The sequence below is a fragment of the Apteryx rowi genome, unplaced genomic scaffold (assembly GCF_003343035.1).
Source record: "Apteryx rowi isolate R43461 unplaced genomic scaffold, aptRow1 scaffold_431, whole genome shotgun sequence".
NCBI classification, from domain to species: domain Eukaryota; kingdom Metazoa; phylum Chordata; class Aves; order Apterygiformes; family Apterygidae; genus Apteryx; species Apteryx rowi.
Window position 1 is genome coordinate 732,289 of NW_020450685.1, and position 27,109 is coordinate 759,397.

Below are 27,109 nucleotides of genomic sequence, written 5' to 3' on the forward strand. Positions count from 1 at the left end.
CCTTCAAAGACAACCCGGTAGCATCGGGGCTCCGAAAGAGCCTCTCCATCGCCACGCTGCCGAGCACCGGGGTTTCCTCCTGGTGCATCGCAGACSCTCCCAGCCTTCCCGCTCCTGACGCCACGGCCTTCGAAGGAGAGAGTGCACCAACCAGATGTCCTTCGGCTCACGCAGAGGACGCGTGCCATTTCCTTGCACAACAAGGAACCCGGCTTCGACTGATTTTGCCTATGGACTATGTACAACGCGCTGCCTCCAAGAGCGCAAGCGCTGGCATCGCAGCACGGAAGGGCTCAGCTCTGAAGGCCTCGTGCCTATTCATCAGATCCTGGTAGACATCTCTGCCAGGAAAAACAAAGCAAACTGCCCATTTTGTGAACAAGACACCCTGACAGCATGTGATATATTGTGTACTCGAGGAAAGGTAGAGCTGAACAGAGCCAGAGCAGAGCTTTTTTGGAGATGGTTCAGTGAAAACACTCCCATGTGGAGAAGGGAGAAAGTCCTCCTTGGCGCCGCTTGCTGAAAGGCGCGTTGTGCCTCCGTGTTACGAAGCACAGCCATCGGAGCAGGGATTTTAACGATGTTTCAAATGTGCCTTAAGCAGAACCTCGTTCTCAAAGTGGCTTCAAAGGGCAGAACTCRTAGCCAGATCGCAGGCAGAAACAGCTCTATTAAAACATAGATGAGAGAAGAAACATAGCTAGAGCAGAAAGCTGTAGAACAGGACTGTTGAGCCTAAAATATTAATACATTTAGATTAAATTTTATCCAGATCTGTGCTGAGCCTTTTTCTGGCACTGCTCTAATGATATCCTTCCAGGTAGTCACATCACGCGTTATTCTGGCTAACACCAAAGGAACATAATTTACATCTGGGCTCAATACTGCCATTTTACAACTAGCAAGATGGGCACTCACCTGAGTGTCGGGGTGTACTGTCTTCTCCTGAGGATGATGTTTTGCACTAAAGATCATAAAGCCTTCCCTCGCTGTTGCCGAATTATCCCTCCCAGACTCTCCCCAAGCAAGACCCAGTTTCCCAGGGTGTATGTGGAGGAATTAAAGTGCAGAGGATGAAGTTCGGCTGCTGGCACACACAAGCCTGTCGTGCCTTTGGGGCTGCTCTGGGGGACGTGAGACTTTGGTGTAGGGCTGGCAGATAGGAGAGGTGACCTACATGAGGCCCCATCTTCTGCAGGGGAGACCGGAGCTGGCAGCTGAGCGAATCCAAAGGAGCAGGAGGAACTGGTGTCACGGCAACTGAGTCCCTCAAAAGTGATTAAAACGTGCCCAAGCTCTCATCTAGAATGACGAATTATACAAAATCAGACCGTTCTGYGCCAGTCGTCCAGACCAGGAGCTGGACATATGCCTTGGCCATGACCTGGATCTGCCAGTGGTGCCTTTTGTATTGACAGCCCCTCAAAACRGAGGCTGAGACTCAGCTTCCTCCACGGGAGGGATGAAGGCTGTTTGTGTGACCTCCTGCCATTCCCTGGAGTGGGGTCACGGGCAGGCCTGCAACAGTTGACCCTTCCTCCCCAAAAGCTTGAGCTGAGCCCCCTGACCTCACGACTCTGGGTGACAGAGAGAAAAAAAATGAACCACGAAGTGGGGGTGATGAGGGATGAGGAAATTGCGCTGCAGTTCCTCTCCCCACGGCGAGTGCTGCGCTTGCTCTCGCAGCCCCTCGTTGCTCCCCGCAAAGCCCCTTCTGCTGCTCTCCCACTGCTTCGGCCGGAGCGGTTTTGCACGGGATCTTCGCGTTCCATTAGTTTTGGCAGGCTTCCAAAAGTTCCCTCAGGAATGCAAGTGGAAGGAGGGAAACGGCRATTTTTAACACTTCATATTTCAGCCGCAGTGGAATGGAGTATTAGGAAAGCAAAAAACAAGGTGGTTGAGCACTGCTTTAGGCTGGGGGCTGTCTACTCGCCAAATAAAGAAGGCACRATACAAGCAATCAAAGCGTCCACGTTATGAAGGGAGAAGACGTAGGACATTTCTGTGAGGGGATGTGTTGAGCAGCCCAGACAAAATGCTCACTACCCACCCTCCTCTCATAAACGCTAAAGAAGTCCAAAAGTGAAACTTTGGGCATTATTAATAAGGAATATTTTGAAAGCTCAGTCTAATGTAAATATCCCCAAACTTTGGGCATTTTTCAATATCTGTGCCTTGAGTCCCTTCCTAATATATTTGTTACTGTATAGGCCTTAAATGCCCTGTTGTGTTTGTTTTCCATTTCCATGCTGAGATCTCTCCTTTTTACAGTTACTTTACAGCTGAGTTGCAGAGCCGGGTACACACACCGTTCACCCAAACTTTGGCTGCGGGGTGCCTTGCGCTCTCCCCATCATCCAAGGCAGGGTGACGGTCGCCAGCTGTGCTGGTGGCTTTTGTGACGAGAAAATTGAATGCTCTGAGCTTGGCTAGAACCATACAATTCATTGCACAGAAAAAGCTGAACAACATCAGATGTGAACGCTCCTTTTAAATGTCCCGCTGCTTGGAACGAATTCCTTCTACATCTGTGCAAAGAACTTGCTGCTTGCCCTGGGCCTATGGAGGAACGGGGATTGTAGCTACGCTGCAGTCGTCGTTTTTGAAAATTGCCGGATTTGGGGCTAAATTTACAAAGACTTCAGCAAACTGTAAAAAAGAGGAAACTTTGTGGTTTCTAGCCAGCCTTGCAATGTCCCACCAAGGAGAAGCTCCTCAGACTGAGATGCTGATATTGAATTAAGTCAATTTTATGTAGATTTACACTTTCCCAAACAACTCAGAGGAATAATTCAGTAGTGCTAGGAAAGGGCAGGACCATCCTCATCACTGCTTGTGAACGCATGTGAATTGTGCTGCCAGTTTATGCTAAAGCCTCTTGTTATTTTTGTTTTCCTTCATCCAAGGCTTCTCCCCTCATATCTTTCTTGTTTCATCCAGTTGTTATAGCTTATCACTTATAATCAGCACTGGCAGACTCTTTGGGACTTGTATATTTATAGGAATGGAAGCACAACAGAACCATAATTTGGTTAAGAATAGTAGGTGCTGCCCCAACATAAAAGATAGGAATTTTCTCATTCAYATCTAGAATGGTAGAATATTTTGGCCAGGAAACCTCTCTTTCAAGCATGAGCAGTTCCTTGCCATGGCATTATAATCTCTAGAATAACCCAACTAATATTTCTTCCATCTATAGAAGAAACCGTATGGATTGCAACTTGATTAGTGCCATTAAAAAGGCCCATCTCACCTCTGTTAGCCTGGCATTTGAGTAGCATCTCCAAGAGAACGCAAGGCAGAAGGATCAACACCTAACTGAATGCAGGATTTCATTTGCYTTGGACTAACAGCAAAGGAATCCAGTTTAATTTCTTCTGTGAGAAAAGTGAGATAAATGATGTGTACATGTCTATCAGGTAAAATATTTGATCACTTCCCTTCTTAGACATCACTGATCTTTAATCACTTATTATGTAATGTTACACCCAGTACAGATTACTTTGGGGGGAAAAATCACAACCGTGCAGCCTGCAGAAACAAGAAAGTAATTTGTCTGCAGGAGGAAGGTCGCTCTTTCCTGCACACTCTGTTTACAGCATCATTTATCATCTGTGAAAATCGCCCGGAGGCAGCAGAACAGTGCTTAGCTGAAGTTACATGAGGCCAACTGTCTTATTAGAGACTCCTCTTCGGAGAGTAGCCAAATCCTAAGACTTTCCCAGGGCAAAGGCCTCTAAAGYGATGCCAAATCAGACAGACCAAATAGGTTTATAAGACTTTTTATACTCGCAGCCACTGTTCTAGTGAAGTATGGTCTTTTTTAGGCTACCTCTGTGCCAGTGCCATATCGAGAAACCTCTTGTACTTGCAGATTGAAGACAGATCTGTTTATTAATAACAAAAAAAGAAAAAGAATTGCAGAGCAAAACCCTCCCAAAAAATCATTTCCTAGCGAAGAAACTTTTCTGATCCCWTGAAACCCAACTACAGTTTGGCATGTTTTTCCAAACACAGCATGCAAAAGCAGTAATAGTTTATGTTGTGATTATTGAACATTGTGGACTTCAGCCATCTGCTAGGAGAGGGACATTCTGCTCCCTGAACATCCTGGCTGTAATTTGCACAATATTTGAGTTCTTGAGAGTGACCAGGAGCTCTAGCRTGGTGTGGATGCCCATCAGCAATAACAGCCCATAAAACACGGGAGAGCAGACTTGAGGGTGACAGTGAATTTTGCCACCTTTGGATTTTTCCCTGGATGTAATGGCAACGTGGACTGTTCCAGCACGAACTAAACACGTAAAAAGTTTTCCCAAAGCATGTGCTGCCCCTGTGGCAGACAGAAAGCACAGACGTGTCTCATGCAACAACATTATCTCCAATTTTCAGAGTTACAGTTGGGTTCAATTTTCTATTATTATAAATCCTTCGGGTGGGACTTTTTAAAGCATTCAGTCTTGGCGTCAGCTCTCTCCTCCTGGAAACAATGAGCCCCCCCGCGGCCCCGCTGGTTTAACGGCAGCAGAGYGAAGCCAACGCAGAGCGCCTCGGAAAATCCCTCCCCTCGTGCTCGGCCCTTCACAATGGGTCGAACGTTTCATCCCTGTGTGAAGTCTGAAGAAACAGGCRTTGCCCCAGGAGTCGCGGTGGGGAACCGAAGCCGCCGTGCCAAGGCCATGCGCTAACGCTGCAACCGCTCTACGTTAACCATTGCAATCCACGGACTGGGATCATTTCTGGAAACATTGCTGCCTTCCTGGTGGAGTCCGGATCCCAGTAGTCAGTTGTTTGACTGACATCTGTAAAGCTCTGCAAGCAGGTGGCTCATGGGACTGGGCTGACCGTGATGTGGCTCATGGGACTGGGCTGACCGTGATGTGGCTCATACTTCTATATCCTCATAGAGTTGACAAAGACTACAATTTCTGAATTTGAGGCCTGTAAAGATGGGGAAAACAGAATTATTGATGGTAAGGTGAATTTTGATCCCCACGTTGCAAATATTGATGCAAGCTAACATTTTTCAAAATCAAATTTCTTTCCTTAATGAAAGAACGGGAATAATGTGGCCGCACATCATTATGTAGGACCTTTAGAAGGGTGAGAAGAACCTACTGTTGGCTGGCAAAATCACACCTACTGCTCATACAGGGACTAAATCTGTAGATAAGGCAGGGGTGAGATGGATGGCTGTATTTGCCTTATCAGCCACACCCAGTAATTTCGTGACTAAACACGTCTGAGAACTCCCTCGGTTTCCCTCAGTTATCAAAAACAACCAGAGCCGAAAACCCTGCTAGGTTCACCCACATTTTTCACCTCAGACTCACAGRCAGGACAAGGGTTGCGGATGAAACTGTGCATTCCCACAATGGGTGGGAACATCTTTAAAGCCCGGGCTCCCTCGCCGGAGGAGAAGCCATGGAGAAGTAAATTAAGAAATGGGCTCAACAGCCTTGGGCCCATTCCTATAGCACCCCAGCCAGAAAACTAAGCCTGTAGTGGRGTGAAGAATTTTAGTTTGCTGCTAGCATTTCATTATTCCTTGCTCGTCTGGGTTGTTTCCGGTGTGGTTCATCAATGTTTTGCCCTCAGGTTCAGGCTGTGTTTCTGTAGGCCAAAAGGAATATGTGGCTTCTCTTCCGTATTAGCTCAACAGGYGCAGTAAATGGACTCTTCCAGTTTACAGTAGTTGAGGATCTGTCTCACCACCTCCAGTGAGGAGATATCTGGGCATTTCTTAGCGTCGTTCTATCGAGATGGCTACAGCAAAGACATAAAACGCTTTCTTCAGGCAGCCCTGTGAATATTGTGCTCATTTAAGAGGCAAGTAAAGAAGACATCACCGCTGGATATGAGTCCTTTGGTAGCAATCAATGCTCAGCACACACTTTTGATGAGGTTAGATAACAAGCATCGCATGGAGAGAAGAATACAGTGCACGTACACCCTTCTGAATATGTGTCAGCAACAAAGTGAGAACTACAAAGGCAAGTGGTAGCTGCCCACTGCAGGATGCCTCAGAGCTGAAGTTCAGCTCTGCAATACAGATCTAACTCTCTGCAGTTTGGTTTAAAAAACCTAAAACAACAACAAAAAAACCCATATACTGCTCTGAAGCATCAGCACAAGGATATATCTTTGTTCACAGTCCTTTTTTTCATTTTTGAAAAAGGAGTTTCCTATATCAAAAATAGCGAATTCTTTCATGTTACTGTCAGCTCTACAGCCCACCTAAAATTGCATTATTACCACTGAGAGAAAGACAGGTGTTAACAGCTGGAGAGAAAACAAATGTRGAGAACTGTGGCAAAATTTGAGGAGAAACAGATGTGTGAGCAACTTTATCTTTGATATTTATTTTAACAGTGCTTCTCAAATGTGTTTAATGTTTACGTGGATATAGTCTCAGCTTTCACTGGCATACTACAAGCAGCATAGTGCATTATTCACCTCTGCCACCACTTTTTCTTTTCTTTTCCTCCATTCTTACTCTCATAAAACAGCATCCGTAAATCTCTCAGGAAATGCCAGTGTATTCCTCCTCCCCTCCCCCAGGATAAAATGGATAGAGCTTTTTTAGCAGTGGGAGTTCAGTATGATTAGTATGCTAATATAGGAGAGAGAAAAGGAAATGGAGATGAGAGATAYGGTCCTTTAGCAAAGAAAAGCGGGAACAACTAAAAGGAGGCTCTCTGCTAATCAATTAATCTACAGTGGACCTAATGCTATAAGAAGCCATTGGGCATAAAGGGACAAAATTCTCTGTGACAGATGGCACCTGGGCTCGTGATATTACCGCGTTACTGCTCAAGAGCTTGTTTACCTCCCATATAGAGGTAAGCAATAAAGCAATAAAATTGCTTATTTATTTTAAAGAGAGAAGTTGAAATGCTTATTTACCAAATCAATCAAGGTTTACTAAGGCAGAACAGCCACAATCCTCACTGCCCTAAAATGCTGGATACTTCACTGATTTCAAAYAGCAATTATCTATTGCAGCTTCTTGAGCCCACTCTGCCTGCAAAGAGACATTTAATTTGCAAATTCTGATGAAAATTGTCATTTTTTTAATTGCCTATTTCCCCAATTTGAATTTTAAAACAAACGATTAACTAGAAGTTCATTTTTACTTGCCTTGGGCAAGCCAGGAAAATATTTGTCAAGACCCAGTCTGCCTGCGTAACATTTGAGTTGAGAAAGGCACAACTGCTTTCAAGTGAACATTAGCTGTGACAGAAGCAAGACTATTATTTAACAGTAGCTGAAAATGTCAAAAACAAGTGGCGCCTGGCATTTTGACAAGCCAGTGTTGAAAAGAAACCACTTTTTCAACACTTGGTTAACTGTAGAGCACAACTGCAAATTATCGCTGGATTCGGAATAAGGCTTTGGTGGTTCCCTTTGAATTCACCGGGATGAAGATCAGGTCRTTCGCAGTTATTTCCTGCTCGCAGCAGCCTTTGAGGCCCAACCGCAGGCCAGACCCTATGCATTAGTTACTGCACTTCAAATAAAAAGTAAGCTCTGCTCCCAGGAACGGAGGTGGCATAATCCAAAAACTGGTGTCRGGCCTCAGGCCCATCAACTCAATGAAGACATCCCTAAAGCTATGGACATATGTAAATGTTTAGAGGTATATGTTTTCAATGGTAACTGACTGTCAGAGTACAATGGAAGTATTTTTAAAAATAGATATTGTGTCTGGGCATTAATCAGCCTTTATTACATTAGAATTCATAATAAAAYGTTGACAGAGTTAATTAAAAACAGTGTTATGATGAACAAATAAGCCTGGTATTGAAGTAGTATGGAAAACTAATATCTAAAATACTTTCTTCCCATTGAAAGATTAATTTGGAAGTTACCATGTTAATCAATGTTAATYATGCTTATGATATACAATATTGTGAACTATCTCATGGAAGCAGTGCAATGGGTGATAAGATACTGTTTTCAAGAATTATAGTTAGCAGAATGAATAGGCCTTAATAATTTAAAGAGATGCCAAAGAGATGAACTCATGTTTATCTTGACTGCACAAAGAGTTGTTGACCAGATCCCATTCGGATCYGGAGCACTGTTTATCTGAGTTTCAGGAGAGCAGGTTTCTGACAGATTGTTTTCTACCCATTAAGTGCCTTTAACATCTGTCAGCACCGGGTAGGGTATCAAATCCCATACTGATTTGTCCATACGGATGTCAGTTGTCTGTTTCTTCCTTCCTCAGCAAAATCTCAGCGTACACCTCACAGCAGCTGTGCAAAAGAGACATCAGGCGATGTGTGGCATGGTCTCCTTTCCAAGTTGCGTCTCTAACACTCTGCTGTGTAGCTATACGACCGGTCTCATCTCTGTGTGTTTCACTAGTTACTGTGACCTTAGAGATCACAGAGAAACTAAGTTTGATAGTTTGTCAAAGCGWAACTATTCCATGAAAAGCTGATTTGGATGAAATTCTGCCAGAAARCACCTACTGTTCCCCATGGCTTTGAAATATCACCGTTAAGATAGCTTGGGGCTTACTGGTAGCAACCGGATCCCTTTCTTGTTCCTTTCCTTCTCTTGTGCCTTGATTTTACGGTCAGTTTAAGCTGGACCAAGCCAACAGCGCTGACAGAAGGGGGCCTTTTCCTTTATACTGGCACGTGCATTGGTGCTGCCACGGCATGGAGGAGACTGGGGAATTGTTTCTGGTTAAACTAAGTGGTTTTTATTTCTTGGGACTAAGGGAGCACATTTGTCAGATCACAGGGTGCAGGAGCACATGAACATTCTCGTTCAGCAGGAAGCTGCTCCAGAACGACAGTGGTTTCCGAATCCCAAGGGATGCTCCCGACCTGGAGATCCAGAGTTCAAAGCAGCACCCTCAAGGGGCACATGCGGGTCTGAAGACCCTTCTCCTCCTCTCACCTTCAAGTACTCCCATGGAGGTTCAGGTCTGAACACAAACGCAGCTTCTGATGCCTCTGTCTGTCTCTTGGTGCTTAAAGATGATTCTCCTTTGCCAATTCACATTAAAAAAAATAAAAAAATCAAAAAGCCAGTGTGTGGATTGTACGAATACTGTGGGTAGTTCCTTGTCTTTGGGGCTGGGCATTTCAACCGAGCATTTAAGACCAAGGTCCCTTTTGTTCCTAACCAGCTCAATCAGCTGACTCCCTCTTCTCCCTGCTCTTCACTCTCCCAGAGTTTATCCTCCTGGATCAGTGCAATGACCAAAGTTTGTAGAAGAAATCTKAAAAAAATGTCTCCAGGAATGGGTAGGCACCTCACTTTCTACCTGCTTTCTACCCGCTTCATTGTTTCTTATATTACACTTCTACATTTATTACTTACATCATACTACACTTCTATCATTTCTTATACTATGTATCACTATAGCGATATATCACTACATTGATTCATGTCCTTGAAACATCAATCTTTAGGGTCTTTCAATTCATCAAGTCACTACTCCGGCTGCATTTTTGCTTGGTACACTGATTGGAGGAAACTGGTTGGTAAGAGGGGCCTGAAACGACACAAAGCAGTATTATTTCACTCTCTCCAGTTTAATCCGAACAGGCACAGGTCCAAAACAAATCGCCAGCTGAATTCCCTACAAGTGAAATATTGGGCAAAAATGCAGGATTGCGGCAAGCATTTATGACGACAAGCCACAACAAGCGGCCAACATTTTGCATTTGCATCATTATTAATCAGATCTGCCAGATCTGATTCTTACAAGTCCGTCCCCCTGAAAAGCTGATACACCGTATTAGAGGCACACATGGTAAATCACAGAAAATGATGACAGTTTTCATCAGTGGGGAAAGAAAGGCAGATTCTGCAGTGTGTTCTTACTTGTTGCACAATTTAAGAATTTTTTGGACTTATATCACTTTAAAAAAGAAGTGAGGTCTAAACAATTTCAGCCCTTTCAAACACAGTGGGCCAAATTCCCTACTAGCATGAAATGCCGCCTATCCACYGAAATCAGTGGAGCTATGCCAGTTCAGCTAAGAACTTGGCTTTGCATGTCGGTTCATTCAGCAACGATTGCACTTGACATGCGGCACAGAACAAGCATTTGTTTTTAAAGGAAAACAGTGGAGTCTTTCAGTGCTAACCCAGCCCATAAATAGTCCCAATTCCAAGAACTGGATTAACTGTCCTTAACTCAGACTCCTACGTATTAATGTAAAGGGAGAGTAAGAAGGAGGGAAAAAACATAGTCTTCGCYCTTTGGCACTCTAATGGCAGATCTCACCACCTGAGACAAGAAATGATGGTCTGTAGAAAAAGCTAACTTTGCTTTTCATTAGAGCTGATCATTGAAATATGCGCTTAATATAAGGACTTTCGCCCCCACATAAACSCAGTGTAATCACATTCCCTCAACTCCTACTCATCATTACCAACCAGGGTCAGATCACCAGCTTTCACAAACTTCAGGACTGTGTCAACCTCAGCTTGAAGCTGCTAACGCCATTTCCCTACAAATTCTCTGGTGGCATTGCCACACTTACACTGGGGATTCCCAGTTGCTGAGAAAAGAACTGGCACAGCTGGCTTAGAGAAAAATGGACGAGGCATAACAAGGTCCAGTGATTGTGGCCGATAACATCATGCCTCTGGAGAACATGTCTTTAGGTCCCTTATTGCCCTTTTTGTTCTTGCAACGTTATGCAAAATGTGGAAGCTTCTCCTTGCCTAATTTTTATGCAGTAAAATAAGTTGCAACCATCTCCCCCCRCTTTCTTTCCAATTCATTCCTTTTCCCTGAACAAATGCACAAAACGAACTTTGCCTTGTGGTTTGATTGCAAAAAAAAAATTAAGTATCAGAAATTTAGGTTTATCTCAGATAACACAAGGCACATGTTGCACTAAGAGGACAGAAGTAACTACTTTATGAATTCGRACAGCAACATATTTATAAATTCAGATTTCCTTTCAACAATATTCTGCCATATTTGCTTAAAAGGTACTATTTTAGGATTTCTACCCCAAAAAACCTTAAAAAGCAGACATTACGGCTATACACCTAGACTTTGCCATGTGAACATCCCAGCACAACTACAGTACATCAGGTCCCTCCCCTCAARACATACAGATATTTAACCGCACAACTCAAAGCAGCTGCTACCAGTACAGAAAGTTAATCACTTGGACCTTGATCTGGAAATGTTGCAAGTCTTAMGCTAAGGTACATGGCAGACTGTACACCACTGAGCTCTTATCTCGCTTGCCTGGGAAAAATTTAGTAATAAGCCTTTCCTATAACCTTCTCTTTCTCACTTGTCTATTTTGTTCCCTTCGTGCTACAGTTCTGGGCAGGTTAAAAAAACCTAAGTGTGAAAGTACAACAGGAGCTGCTAATCTTTTGTACTTCAGAGATGAAGAGCAAGAAAGGAAAATCTTACAAAAATGCAGAACTACACTTCAACCTGGATTTCGGCTCCCATCAGACCGACTACCTCTCCCCCGAGTGGCTTTTAAGCATTCCAAGCACAAACTCCCAGTACGCTGCCTGGAAAGCCCAAGCATTTGGTTTATCCTTTAATTTGAGGCTTTGTCATCTGACTGGGGGAGGTAATCAGGACAAGGCTCTGGACCATGTTGCTCAAAACATGACAACAGACACCAAAAATCCAAGCTGACTGTACGAAGCAATTAAAGTAGTGTTTACTATTCCCTGACAGTTAACATGTTGGACTGACCTTTCATTTACGGTTTAGTACTGAACATTAAGCTCCAAAATTACTCATGCTTTGCATTTAGTACTGGCATCAAAACTAATAGCATTAGATAGCTATTCCCACTGCGAGACACACGTTCCCTCTGCCCAAGTGTGGATGTATTTTTATATGCATTGTATTCCATATTTAAATCATTTCCGTAGATTGTACTCATCCATTAACACTACCATCAGAAATTATTGGTAACACTGCTTCGAAATGTAAAAAGCATACACAAAACATCCAGGGTAATACAGCAGGTAAAATTATGCCCCTTCCATACACGCGGCAGAAATGAAAAGAGAAGGCTGCTATGCCCAAAGGTCCCCGCAGCAGACCCTRGCCAGATGGCAGAAGAGAATTACAGAAGTTAGAAAAGAAAACTTACTTTGTTTATTCTCCTTCTAGCCGCTTACAGTAGCCACGTTATAACGAGAGGAGCAACATGCATTGCAGGAGAGCCTGCAGCCTGGTGGCTGGAATATTCTCCTAGAAATGAGCAACTTTCCATGCAACACCCTCAGGCTGAATTTGAGCAGGAAGGACCTAGATTTTCCATTCCCAGGGTAGTGCTCTCACGGAGAGGCTGAAGATGAAAGGGAGGGGCACCGCTTGTGTTTCTCAAGGAAAGCAACTTCGCCAGCGTGCTTTGGGCTGAACTTAGCATTGCAACTCGGTCACAACCGTGTCCAGCCTTGACTGTGAAATTTAATTCTTCTGGTGAGACACCAGGCATGCACAGGACTATGCATTTGGCACCAGTTAGGCTTTTGGGTAGCAGGTTGCCCCATCGGATCCTGCAACACAACTGTGGGTCTTCCCATTTGCCCCCTGTGCTCTCTCCAACTTCCACGTGTCCCGTAGCTTTGGGATTCCCTGGGCACACATCTGACCTATTGATGGGCCTCTCTGCCCACCCTTTCTTCAGTCCTGCCTTAAGGTATTTTCATTACATATTTCTAAACCTCCATTTCTTTTACATCTTTTTTGAGATGTACAGGCACTGTACATGGCCACTCAGCGAATACCTAACTTTCAGCAATATACTGCCAATTCATATCCAGACCAGAATATTAATACAAATATCACAGAATGAGGTTCCCTGTAATAAGTGGTTTTTCATATTCACAGGGACTATTTATATCTAAATCTTTATTTTCTATATTGCAGCTAAATTTATCTTATTTTTCCGCAGCTCAAATATTCCTACTGCAGATTCAAAAGAGCAAGTTTTCAAAAGCAGCTCAGCATGCTAATTATGCCAGAATCTCTGCTGATCTGATCTTGCCTGCTTCTTTTTTACTATTTCTAGACAGGTGTTTTGTGCAACCAATATGCCAGCTCAATGGTCAAAATTATTACAAGATTGCTGATAGAAGGCAGTTCAGTGTATTTTAAAAATCAATATAATTTCTTTAAAAAAAAAAAGAAACCTATCAAACAAGGTTGTAATTGTATTTAATGCACATTTTGCTTTTAACAGCAATTTGCAAGTTTAAACAGCATAGACCTTACAATGCTTAATTAGTGAAGAGGTTATAGTGCTTATAAAGTTGTATCTAAAATATACCTTATTCATTCTCTATTGAACAGTATTTTGAAGACAGTCTAATATTATAATTACATGCTTTACAGTAGCAGCATGTTCACACCACTATAGTTAAGGCTGTGTCAGCATTCTCATCATGAACCTTTTTCAGCGTTTGAACATATCAGCCATAAAAATACAATGCAGTTTGAAAAAATATGGCATCCAGGATCTCAGTCTCRTATCAACTTTAGTCAAATAAGAATAAAAAAAATAAAATGTATATAATAAAGGACTCCACCCAAATGTAGTTTGGATGATTGCTCCCTTGGAAAACCTGCTCAAAATTTCAAAAATGAAATTTAAAAGACATTAGTTGACAGCACAGTCTAATCAGGTTTACATGAACGTGAGTGCACAAGTGTTGTAAAGTGGGTGCCACGAATGCACAATAACCACTTCTCACATACTGCACATTTTAACATACATAAGTTTTGTTCTGTGTAAATATTTAGATGGGCAGGTTAAAGGAGTTCTGCCACCAAGTGAATAATAAAAACTACTCATCTCCAGTTGTATACACGTATTGGTCACAATGAAATTAAATGCTTCCCAAGTCAGCACACTGGCTATGGAGGTACCACATTAATCCCTACAGTTAGGATAAGAAACATTGACATCTAAATGTTTTGCACCAGTCATGCCTTGATAATTCAAGAGGGCCTCATCAGGCTGCAGAACAAGCTGAAACCATTCACCTAAGTAAAGAAACAAATACTGTGAGGAAAGGGACCCAGCGGCTTCTCAAGCGCAATGTCAGAATTTGCGTATGGAATCTCACCCTAAGCTCATGCCCTGATGCTTTGCTGGTTTCATTAATAAAACCCTCTATTGCCATGTGGTTTGATTAAAAAAAACAAAACATCTCTAGTCAGGGATCTACTTAAACATGGTCTGCCTCAGTTTAAAGTAAAGCACATCTCTAAGTGCTTTCTTGAAGCAATACCAAACAAAAATGTGCTTAAGGTGCTGAACTGTCATGGAACTGTAAAAAGCTAGTGAAATTTTGTGGAGTTGCAGAATCAAGTTCTTTATACATCATATGCTTATTCATTACTTTTAAACTCCTCCACCCAAAAGATCTGTGACTCTCATTTCTGCTACATGCTTTTGGAAGCACTCCATTGCATACTTCTCAGACTTAGAGATAAGCATACAAGACTGAAAAAGAGTTGCCTGTTTCAAGCTTCATGTACAATACATACACACATTTATTAATAAAAACTTATCTAAACATCTATTTGTTCTTTGGACCAACTCCAGTCTCCCTAGGTGACTGTAACATGTCTTATAAACCCTTCATGGAAGATTTAAAAAAATAGTAATTCAAGACAAAAGAAGAATACATTAAAACAACATCAACACAGAGACAGAAGGGGGAAAATGGAGACAATTCCACCCCAAATTCACTGCTGGCACAGGTTTTCAGAGCCTTCTTCAAGTCTGCTTTTTGCCTTCTTGCACAAGGTCTTTTGTCTTATGATCTTAAAAGGGAGCTGCAAAGCCAACAGAGGAAATTCCATGTACATCCCCAAATATGGGTCAAACTCTAAAATCCTTATTCTTAGGAAAGGAACTGATTAGCACACAGTCTATTTCAGCTCTGTCTTATCAGACTTCCTGTGCACAGGCACCTGTAAAATAGGGATAACAGTATTTATCTACCACAGAAAGTTGCCATGAGAAATGCACTGAAGAGAGCCTGAACCATGGCCACAGCAGTAAGAGCTACATCCATACCTAAATACAGCCTTGTCTCCTTCTGCCAATCCCTGTGAACAGAACAGGAGTAGACAATAATTATCAAAATTAACATTGGTAAAGGAAAGTTTTATGACAGTAAATGGTAGTCACTGGTTTAGTTTAGCAGAAAAAAGTTTTGTAACAACTCCCAAAGGTTGGGTTTTTTCTGCTTAAAGAAGGGACCAACACAAGTTGGCTTAAGGGACTGTAGAAGAATGACCTGAATTGTATCCTATTACTCAACACAGCAAGCCGTTTCAGAATCTGTCCACATCTGAGGATGGTCCACATAGATCAATATCCAAGCTGTGTACACTGCATGTACTAGGGGAAAAAAAYAGCAAAGAATTTCCAGTCTCAGCGAAGTTTCCATTTCTGGGTTCTGTGATATGTGATACTGGGCACACAACACAGACAAAAGAAATGGTAGGGTAATAAGCCATACAACCCATATTAAGTTTCCTCACCTATGATGTGATCAAAAAGAATGATACAGCATGTTAATAGGCAGAAGTCTGTTACTTATTGCATCAAGGCTCACTGTAATCCATGAATTTAATAAGGATATTACTAACTATCATCAAATAAAGATCTTCACTCCTAAGTTTGAATTCCCTGTCTTTCACTGAACTATTAAGAACAAATTCTTCAAAATTTTCAAGATAAAGTGAAGCAGAAGTTTCAGCTACAGAAATGTAGTGCAAAGGTCAGTTTGGCACTGCAACATTATGGACAGACAAGAATTTATGGTAAACTCAGTTTAGCTTTGGAAAAAAAAAAATCCTATAATTGAACCAATATTGTCAAATGTATTGCATACTAGTGTAACTTCACAGTAATCAAAAATCAGACACCAAGGTTTCTATAGAAGCAGCAATCACAGATTGCAGTAAAGTATACTATTCAAAGGAAAAAAATTGCATTTTGGCAATTTCATAGTCAAGTGTTCCTTATGCTCTTCCGACAGTCATTTGTCAGATATTTTCCTGTTTAGAAGGTGCATGTTGTTTCTCCTCAGTCCTCGTGAGACTTCTCTGCAATGACTTTGCATTCATACTGAAAAACAGAAGTGGACAAAAATACTTAGTAATGATAATTTACAAAACTAATGAAGAAAACCGCTACGAAGGGGAATTATCTACACTGCGAGTAATAAAATAGCTCAGTTTACACTTTGCCCAGATGAGTTTGGTCTCCCTAAGTTCTGTGCACGCAGTGTTGGCTCCAATTTCTGTCTCCCTGAGCAGCAGAAACAGCAGTACAGACTTAGGGGTTAGCCTGACTTCTTCTCCCCAAACATGGAGTTCTTACTTAGCTCCTGGTTTTGAAAGGACTGAAAGTAAACAACTAAGAGCGTACAAACAGAGCAAAGTGACAGGCTGTGCTCTGATGAGCGGTACTGATGGTTCACTGACTAGATCAACAAGCACTGATTACAGACTTCACCTTACTCCACACCCACAAGTCAGCTGGTTGGTATATACTGGAAGGAATGACATGCAGATTAAAACTTTTACTGGAAGGCAGTCAACTCCCCCTTCCCAACTTACCATTGCCAGTTGCCTGCCAATATTGCCCATAGTTATTCCACCAGCAAAAAATATACATGGCAGCCAGGAACGAACATAAAGGAAATCTGGAGATGTGTATCTGGAAAAGAGCATGTATTCTTGAGCTCAACCTTGGGGAATACATAAAAACAGAGTACTCCAACCACAGGAGACAAATTCATAAATTTAAGTATGAGGACATTTGAATTAAAAAAGCCACATATTATAGACATTTAAATACTTACAGCAAATAACAAAGGAGGCTTCCTATTGATTCTAATCATATTTATTAAACTACAAAAAGCATGTTATATTGTAGGTAAGTCAGCAACTTATTAAAGTAAATAACTCCCACCTAAAAGTCTCACTCTTACAAGCACATAAAAGCTTTCATCAATAGTCCAATTTATTTTACACCTAAAATTAAGTGCTGGCAGCTTTGGAAATCACATCAGATTCTACCCTTTCAATTATTCTGAATTTATGTTATAGTTTCAAGAGAATATCATTTAACCTTGAAGAAGTAAATACTTACTGATAAACTCCATTGTACACCAGAAGCTGCGACACCAGTGTAGCCAGAAAAGCAATTCCTATTCCAAGACCAAAGCCACTTCGTGATCTATCAAACGTCCACCACAGCCCAATTGATAGGGCTGCTAATGTGAGAGACAACTGGATATTGTTGGCAAAGTCCACTTTCTGTGTTACTTGTTAAGGATAAGCTTGGAAATATCAAATATAGGTGAAAAGCACTTTTCTTCACTCTGTCTATCATTATTTTGGCATAAGATAGCATGTCCCTCCATAAAAAAAATACAACACTAGACAATTAATACAGCTATCAGGTATAAGGAAATAAGCCTTGTAAGTATTATGAGAGTAATGGGAAACTAAAGACTTAAGGTATTATTTCATGTTTAGAGTCTTAGCACTGTACAAGAGCAAAGAGACCATACACCTATCAAACAGAACACAAGAGTTTTAGACAGACATACAATGCACATTTTACTGTTCAGAGTAAAGGCATTACATCCTCACCTGCTCCTTTATTACACTAAGCATGAAATCTTAAATCTAGCATTAAACTGTTCCAAATGCCAGGGATTTACTGAAATAAGATATCTGTGGAGGTTAAATAACTCTTATTTGACTTCCTGTTATGTTTTTTTATTTTAATATATATGCCAGTTTACATTCAGTAAAACATTAATAATTTTAACATTTTCTATAAAACAAAGTGTAAATAATGTTACTGTGAACTCATGTAAATCAACATGGAAATCAGTTTTTATCAGCTCAGTGATAAAACTGTGAAGTCATTCCGGACATCTTTGTAGTGCTTCCCTCTTCAAAATGCTGCAGAAATACTAGTTCATCCTCACAACTCCTTTCCAAAACATATTATTAAAAAGGAGGCTGTCAAGCATCGTTAGCCTGAAAGTAGATTTATGGGATGACAACATAAAAACACAGCTTACAGAACAACTATGGTCCAAGCTGGTGAGCACCACAGGACCAGGCTAATGTATCTTTGACAAGCAGAGGGCAAGGCTTGTGAGGGACAGTGAGGAGGACTCTGAACCTTGACAGCTCCAGCTCTTCTGGCCATACAGCATAGGATGGCTTGCAGGAACAAAAATAAAAACCAACAAAAAAAACCCCAAAGTCCAAGTTATGTCAATGAAAATTCAGCCAGCTCTCACATCTTTCACTAAACCTGCCCTATTTTTCTTCAGCTAGAAATAAGGAGATTCAGTAGCACACAATCAGGGACTTTTTAGCACTCTCCCCACAAATTTCTGCTAGCCACTTTGGAACTGATATTAAAGGCAATGAGACTTCTAGAGATAAAAAGTTTTTTTTAATCAGTTCATCAGAACTCAGTTTTCATAGACAGACAGACAGACACTGGCTTTGCCTCACAGAGGAGGCCCTACCTGAAGATACAACCAGCGAAGCTCACAAGGGTGCCAGTGAGGTGTGTCAGCCCACTCGGGAAACACCCTGCAAGCCAGCATGCCCCCAGGACTAGTAGCTGCTTGAGAGAGAAGGAACAGGAGTTTCAAACACAGTTGTGCAAGGACGTACATGAACATCTACGCTCTTTAGRAGGAAGATGATGTACTATAATATACTGACTGACTTCTAATTGCTCTTACTGAATGACCACAGGAAAGGTAACTACTCTCTCAGCATCAAGGCCTTAATTTGTAGCATGGTGTAACAACACTTACTAGCCTTGTAAAATGCTTTGGGTTGTCCTGGGTAATAGCTGCTCCTAACTTTTCTGCATTCTTTGCAAAGCACATATGTTTCACTGATGATCTCAAGACTGGGCTTCAACCTGTAACCACAGTGTTAAATGAATACTGACTTTTATGTATTAAAGCACTTTTTTATAATACATAACATGGAAGTATTTCCCCACACTTGTTTTAATTATTCAAAACACATAAAGACTTAAAGCAAAAGAAATACCAATACTGAGACATTTCTAATGAAAAGATTTTTCAGAACCAGCTGGTGTGAGACTTACTACCTTCAGTATTGCTACTATCATTTAACAGTAACACATATTTCATATTTCCTTTGCCAAAATGCTGCACATCATATTTTTAACAACAATGCATTAAGACTGAGTATGTAGGCTTTGTTTTGCTGGAAACCTATTTGTTATTGACAATTTCATTAGAATATAGGATACAGCACTGGCATGATTTATACCCACAAAGACTGCTACACATCGCATTACACTGGACCATTCTCTCTTAAATTTATGTGGTTCTCCCAGATGTCTGTCCATGCATGGGTACAGTAACCCAATCACAGCTGTGGAAACATAAAAGAAAAAAAGCCCCAAAAGTTAAAGCACTGGCAACATTTAGCTAGAATGAAGACTATCTAGATTTTGACAATAATTGTAACTAGCAAAACAGATATCGTAAGCATAAATATAACTGTAGAAAACACACACTGTAACAGAACAGGAATTTCAAACACAATTTTGTTACTAAAAAGCACTGTAAAATTGTTCAGCAGCATCTTCAATCACAGCAGCAGTGACTGTCAGAAGTACCAAAACAGAGATAATCTGAACTAAGGGTGGAGGATCAAAGAGATCTACACCATAACAGAATTTGCAGTCTCACAATTTAGTTCAAAAAGAGCAGCAATAGGTTGCAAGTTGGCACTTTTGAAAATTCCACATCTTAAACATGCATATTAAGATAATTACAAAACAAAAACACCACAATAAGGGTGTAGCATGATTTATAATGCCAGTAATTTTTGTCTTCTTCTGTTGTTGTTACAAGCAGTTTTCATTTGGATAATGCTTCTCTTTCCTTCACTGCTACTGTAAAGACTCACACAAAAGAGGGTAAACCAAGAGTCCGCAGAAGCTGTTGAATATACAAAGCAAATAGGACTTTCAACGCCAGGGAAGTATTATGCACTTTGAACATTTCTTGATAAATGTATTTTACACTGTAGCTACAGCTAAAAAGACTGTTACCAACACAGCAGAGGAATAAACTGTTGCTTAGCGTTAAACTGGTGCTGCAGGAGCAAGGCAGAGACTGAGTAATCGGTACGGACTCTAATACCCTCAGCCTGGCATGCTGTTGGGAGATACATTATGGCAAATGCTTTTTATTCTGCCAGAGAACCTGATCTCCAGGATTTAGGAAAATAAATCACCAGTAAAGCAGGAAGGTGAAAAAAAAAACCTGTTTGAGCAATTTTCTTGCCAAAGGCATTGGGCCAAACTGATGACTAATATCAGTGATAGATCTTCTCTGTCACTGTGACAGTGAAAGGTCTTCTCAGAAAGCCACCTCGATTGCCACTGATTACAAATACACAAAATACCTTTATTCTGCTCATAATAACAAACCACGTCTCAGAGAAATGCTCATGCCAGTTGCAGGGAGGCTGTGCAAGCATGAATGGTAAAACAATCCATAAATTATCAACATTTAGCCAGAGACGTTCTTTGTATGCATGTTAGCTGAGGGGAGAAGGAGGGAAGAGGGGAAAGACTGGTAACGGAAAAGAAATAACTCAAACTCCTCAACAGGTGTCCTGCTGGGAAAAGACAACTTAATACCTTTAAGTCAGGTGGCAAGTAGTGCAAATACTTAGCAGGTGACTGGCTACATTCTACAAGCAATATTCATTCATTCCATCAAAGTTATCAGCCCAGCAGAACCAGAAAGACCCCAAAGGCTCCTCTGAGAGGTAACAAAGCCTAACCTTTATCATTTCACAATACACAGCTGCAGACATAATGTTATCAAATGTTCTCAAAAAGAGAGCATAAGCTGCAACCTGACTTTACTGTGCAAACTTTAAGTGTTGCTGCTGCAAGTTGGGATTCTGTCATTTCAACCCCCAGAGAAACCTTGAAAAGGAAATAGCAAGTGGTACCATTAAAATAGTGTGTGAACATGGTTTTAATAGAATAGCCAGCGTACTACTGGTCCTTAAATCTCTTTTGAAGTACGTTATCCTTCTCACACTGTAAGCTTCACGGCCATAACAACAGCTATTTTCCTAGTAATAACTACAGTTACATCCACAAGCTCTCTAAGAATCAGAACACCCAAAATCATTCCTACACAAAATGATAGAGAAAAGCTGTTGACTAGCTAAGCCCTGTCACAAATGTGACAGTGTTCAAATCAAACTATATATAAAAGATCAAACCTTTGCCAGATTGTTTGTCAAGACAACCAATTTAAAGTGTAAAAAATACAGTAAATGCAGGATACAATCAATGAATAATCCACAATCTCAGCGCTAAGAGACAACTAATAGTTAAAGTAGGTAGATAACTGTGACCATAATATGCCAAATGCATTTCCACAGTACAAAACTGACAGATTCAGAGAGATATTTGGAGGGTTTCCTTTCAAATCAAGCTGCTCTATGATATCTGTGGTGTAATATTTCAACAAGGTATCTAAAAGAAAGTAACTTGATGACTTGGAAAAAAAATAGGCTTAAATATTATCATTACCAAGACAGTGATGCCAAACCAAACCTAGTTTATTGACCCAAACTAACATCCAGAAAAGCGATCTTCTCAATCTTATTAAAACCGATCTCCAGGAAGATGCTGCCTTTACTATAAAGGTTCACTAAAGCAGAATCCTCCAGTATTAGCTGCTAAGAATACTTCCTTAGTAAAATAATTGACCATGTGATTGGTGATCTTCAGAGCCAAGCACAAAGCCTCATTCCATTTTACCACAGAAGATCCCTCTTGATATTAGAAGATGAAGGAAGAGGGAAAAGTATATTTCTTACCACCTACAGTAGACATCTCACTTAAACTATCCCCTAAATCACACACAAAATCCTCAACTCCCTACAAGGTCATGGGAGAACTGTAGCACGTTCACATCATCCAACTTGATGCATGAATTTAACTGAGGTGCTCTGTTCTGTAAAATGCTTTCTGCAACTGCAAACTGCATATTGGGCCTTAACTCCTTGAGATAGAGTCAAGTCTCTGACCTTTACAGAACTAAAGCTATACCTCAAACTGGACTGAGGAACAAATGGAAAGCTSAACTACAAAATGGAGCATCACTCAGGGTGGTTCACTGCACTCAAACAAGCTACCGTATGCTGCACAATCTAACCCATCCAGGCTATTTTCAAAGGACTGCCTATATAGCACACTCCCATAATCTAGCATCAAGGCCACAAGTGGCACTACTGTTTAAAATTCGTTAAACTTGTACTCTAATCCAGAAAAAAAAGCAAAGGCTAGACTCTGCTAACAGTACTGCAGTGTAACAAGCTAGCAGAACAAAAATGTTTGGACACGTGCATGGCATGCATATTTGTGTCTACGTGGAGAAATGAAATGGGGACATAATAGCTAGGAAAGGGCAGTGTTGCTGGAAGAGGAATTTACATCTTCCACGCCTTTTACATAAAGTTTTTCATAACTACCTTTCAACACTTTCATCTCCACACCAGGCACACTTACATGATCGAACTTACCTGACGCTGTGCCACAGCAAGGTGGTACCCACCAAGCTGAGGAGAAGATGCTTGTGATCACATCAGGGGGGAAGAGAGTAACATTTCTCTGGATCTGAAGCAAGTTTAATACTAATGCAAGGAATACGCCAATAAAAAACAGCACTATTCCACGAATTACCAAATTCATGCCACGACTGGTAACAGATGAAATGTATGGACCACACTTTTTTGGCAAGGTTGGCATTGCATCATTTTCTGCCATGACTTCTTATGTTCTCAGAGACATCCAGCAGGCTGACTGAGGAGGATTCACTTGTAATCAGTATTTTGACTCTCTTCAATTAGGAGACACCCAAACCCTGAAAAATAATAAAACAAGGCTGAAAAAATGCAGATGCAAGAAACATTAAGTATATTTCTCTTAAATAAATTGCAGATTGGGTTATGGATAAAAATTATGGATATTATTTTCTTTGGAATTTTCAGAAGATACAATTAGTCCTTGAGAAATAAAAACCTCACCAGAACCAACCGCAGTTGCAGAAATGCCTACAATGAAAAAAAATAGCTTTGTCTGCTAGAAAACAGAGAAGGAGGAAACATGTGACATGGGATAGCTTGGAATTTGAAACCACACGGAAGAAGAAATAAAACTGCTATCAGAAGGAAGAAAGGCTTGCTTCACAGTAATAATAAATGTTGATTTTATCCTCTCCTTAAAGCAACAACAAGAGATTATGTAATTCAAAAGCAAGTAAACACAGCCCTTAGCTCCAAGGCAGCCTCAGAGGTTCATGAATCTTTCTTCTTCAGGAGAAGCCAGAACACATTTCTCAACTGGAAAGTGAAATCTGAGAAATATTTTTCAGGGTGAAGTCAGAATTTCAGCAATCCCGTAGTTCATCAATTTTTGTAATCCCAGATAAGAGCAAATAATTATGCAAACCAGAGAAATAGTTTCAATACAGAGAAATGCTTACCAAAGTAACACAAATTTTGTGAAAACTATCCCACATTACTACAAACTATGATTTTAATCAGGTATAGAAGAATCTGAATGCAAAGGGAAAAAGGAGCACCACCTACCCATGTACCTGATAGCTTCCTACATGAGTAACTCTGAACTTTATGAATGGCAGAGATCCCACCCCAAAAACTTAAAAAAAAAATAAAATCCCATCAATCAAAAGTCTTGTTATACATGGATTCAGTGTCACATTCATGTATAACAACAATTTTGATCGACAGCTTAGCCACCTGGAACTTTGAAGGAAAAACAGACATTGTTTTTAAATTTGAAACTGCCAACTGGTGGCGGCTTTTGTTAACTCTTACTTATGGACACACAGAGAAAAGGGGAGCTGCAATAGTGCATACTTCCCCTTTCTGCTTGGACTTCAGCAGATCCAGAGGAAGCTCTCCGAAGGCGTAATGGCAGCGGGAAGGAAGCAGTACCCCTGCAGCATATGCAGAAGAAACACCAAAAGTGAAGTTAAATACATCCAGGCCAGCTAAGACACTACCGTTAACTCCCCAGAAGACATGATGCCACTCTGTGGCCTCTTCCAACAACGGTCACTCAGAAATCCCTACAGTTGAAAAAGTCCCAAGAGGCAAAAGAAAAGCAAAAGTTGTTCTCATCACACACAACTTCCCGCTGGTAGTTTGGGGAGGCAGCAGAGTCCTCCAAAGAATACAGGATCTCTTCTATATGGTTACTTTGGAGCATTATTTGTAATTACGAACACATCCGGAGGGCAACCATGGTGCCTGGCTTCTTAGCCAACTTCCTGACTCACACTGAACATTGAGATGTCTGCATCAGAGCTGACGCTGGGAATGCAATTTCCCTCAGGCAAAATGGAGGTGCTCCAGATTTTTTTTCCCCTGTCTCCAGAGGGCGTGGTGGTAGAGCTTGGATAATATATTTAGCCTCCAGGAAAGAAAGCATGGAATCACAAATAAATTACAATTTCAGCTGAGAACCTCCCCCGTCCCTTGGGGTTTTGCCCACCAGTTGATGACAGGGACACTCAGAACTCACAGGGAAAGTCTTTTAAATATATAGCATCAGAGACTGTGCAGCATGATCATAAATGAACTTTACAGCAATACTGGACTTAAGAGGAGCTTTTAAACCACTAAGTCTAGCCCCCACTGCTTCTTCCGGAAGGCTGCTCTAAAACATCACTGACCTAATGGTCAGAAATCATTTAAATTTCCAGCTCTTCCAACTTCATCACATTAGCTTAAACAGTTCTTCTCCCTCACTAACACTGTTGGAGACAGCAGTTATACCACTTCTTAGCTTTCGTTTTCCTCGGAAAACAAGCTGAGCCCTTAATTTGACTCTCCATTTAGTTCATCATCCTAATAGTTCTTGGCGCTTCCTGAAGTCTGAATGCCACTTTTTTTTGAGTATGCGTAACCAGAGCTGACGTATACGATTCCAGGTTCAGTTCTCATGACCTCGTACAAGGAAATTCACGCTTTCGTATCTCCATTTAAATGAGCTCTTCTGCTGCACCCCAGGATCACGTTTGCTTTTTTCACTGTCATAAAGTGGTTGCTCACATCCTGTGATCCATTACTACATTCAAGTCTTTCTTCTTTCCTCTTAGTGAACTCCTTGTTCTTTGGTTCCAGCCCCCAACAGTGCATGTTGAATTTTATCCCACCTGTACTATTCCAGCACCCAACGTCATTCAGTTTTTCCATAGGATATCTCAATTGCTTTGGCCTTGAGGAGGGTTCCCAACTTTGGATGATCAGTGAACATCATGACTACAATTCTATTTTGTGCGCCAAGGTCATCATTTAAAATATTAAACAAGAGGAGTCCAAGTCCCAAACTTTGAGGAAATCTATTAATAATTTCCCCGCAGCCATTATTTCCCCATTTTAGACCATCTCTTGATATCTCTCTAACAAGCCTATCCTTCTTGTAATTCTTCTAATTACAATGATCTCCAACTTAATTAAGAATTCTCAACTGTCCCACGTGGCACTACATAAAATATTTTACTGCTGTAAACATAGATCAGATCTTATGCATTTTCTTTGGCTAGAAATGATGGTTATCAAATAAAGTACAAGTTTATTCTGGCATAAACCAGTTTCAGTGCATAAAAACGGCATTTACCCAACTTTACATTTATTTAATGTCATTCAGCAAATATATATGACACTTCATTGTGAAAATCAAAATATAACAGGACTTTTCTATTCCAGGAAACTGCCTACTGTTTTTATACAACCACTGCAGCTGCAAGTCATTCGAGTCACTGCAGAACACCAGCAACAGATTTTTACTACTAGGTAAACAGCCTTACCCAAACAAGGACGCTTTAGTGTGTATACATCAATGAACGCGTTTATAACAAGTAACGCCAGATCTTAAATTAGTAGTATGATGCAGTGGTTTCTGTCCTGGTCTCTTGTCCTAGACATATGGCTCCTGTTTGTTTTATCACAGTTTCCTAGTTTTCTCTGCTGATTGGCTCCGAGACCTTCTGGTATATTATGAACAGAAATTGAGAAACACAGCAAGGCAACAGCTGACCAAAACTAATATTAAGATTCTTATCTTATATTCTTATAAGAATATAGTCTTAAGATTCCTTAGATAACCTGGGCTTGAGGTTCTCAGGTAAGCATACTACTTGGGTATGAAAAGTATTTCCTATTGCCTCCTTTAATAAAAATGGAAATTAAGATTTCTAAAGAAGACATCAGCTCCTTGTTCTGGACTGGGAGGCTAGTGTGCATGCAAATCGATGACACATCATCTCTCCTTTTAACCCTTATGTTTTACTTTGGGTTTCCATTTGGACGGGAATAGTTCCTATTTTGAACCAACGTTATTTCTGAGCCCTCACCTCTTGAGAATGAATGTTCAAAACTGTAACAGCATGCAGAAAGCTACAGGTGGGGCACTTTCACGAAGTCTCAACTTCGCCTTCCCTCTTCTGTGACACACTGCTTCAACCCAAGCTTTTTAACATACCTTGGTGTATGGTATTATATTTGACCCACAAAGCCACCACGGGATGCCTGGCATTACGCAAAAAAAGTTAAGTAGCAAATTACCATCCCAGCCATTTTCAAAACACTTAGTCACTTAACTGTCTCTTAATTAGGAGATCCATCCTGCAAACACTCTTTACCCTAATGAGGACCTCTGTGTTGTGTGCGATTCACGAGATTTAGCTTCTTACGTGGTACAGACATATATTACGAAGAAGTGGAAGGGGGGGGAAAAAAAAACAAAAAAAAAGGAAAGAGAAAGCTTTATTCACGCAGAACAAGCGGGAGGAAACGCAGCGGAGCGCTCTGCCCTGGGCGAGGCCCCGTCCTCCGGCGAGCCGACCGCTGCGGGCAGGCCGTGACAGCGGCGCCGAGGCTCGCTCCGAGACGAGCGGCCGCAGGGGCCGAGGCCGCCCGGGGCAGGGCGCCGCGGCTGCCGCGCAGGAACCGGCCGCGCAGGAACCGGCCCCGCAG

General features: G+C 41.3%; 1 protein-coding gene across 6 annotated transcripts; it reads right to left on the minus strand.

The window, feature by feature from the left end:
• Nucleotides 1-13,169: 13,169 nt before the first annotated feature.
• Nucleotides 13,170-26,753, minus strand: INSIG2 (insulin induced gene 2). 6 transcript variants are annotated; one of them, XR_003255280.1, is made up of 8 exons: nt 23,945-24,026; nt 22,628-22,968; nt 19,317-19,441; nt 17,145-17,311; nt 16,610-16,709; nt 15,280-16,115; nt 15,057-15,088; nt 13,170-14,950 (listed from the first exon to the last, which is right to left on the minus strand). XR_003255280.1 is itself a non-coding variant. In XM_026076449.1 (6 exons), the coding sequence occupies exons 2-6, from the start codon at nt 22,869-22,871 to the stop codon at nt 16,074-16,076; spliced, it is 678 nt and encodes a 225-aa protein (XP_025932234.1). In that variant the 5' UTR covers nt 22,872-22,968; nt 26,735-26,753; the 3' UTR covers nt 13,170-16,073. The 6 variants fall into 6 exon arrangements, 3 of the variants coding, with proteins under 3 accessions (XP_025932234.1, XP_025932233.1, XP_025932235.1); XR_003255279.1 differs by having other exon boundaries at nt 13,170-15,088; XR_003255278.1 differs by having other exon boundaries at nt 15,057-16,115.
• Between the last annotated feature and the right edge of the window lie 356 nt (nt 26,754-27,109).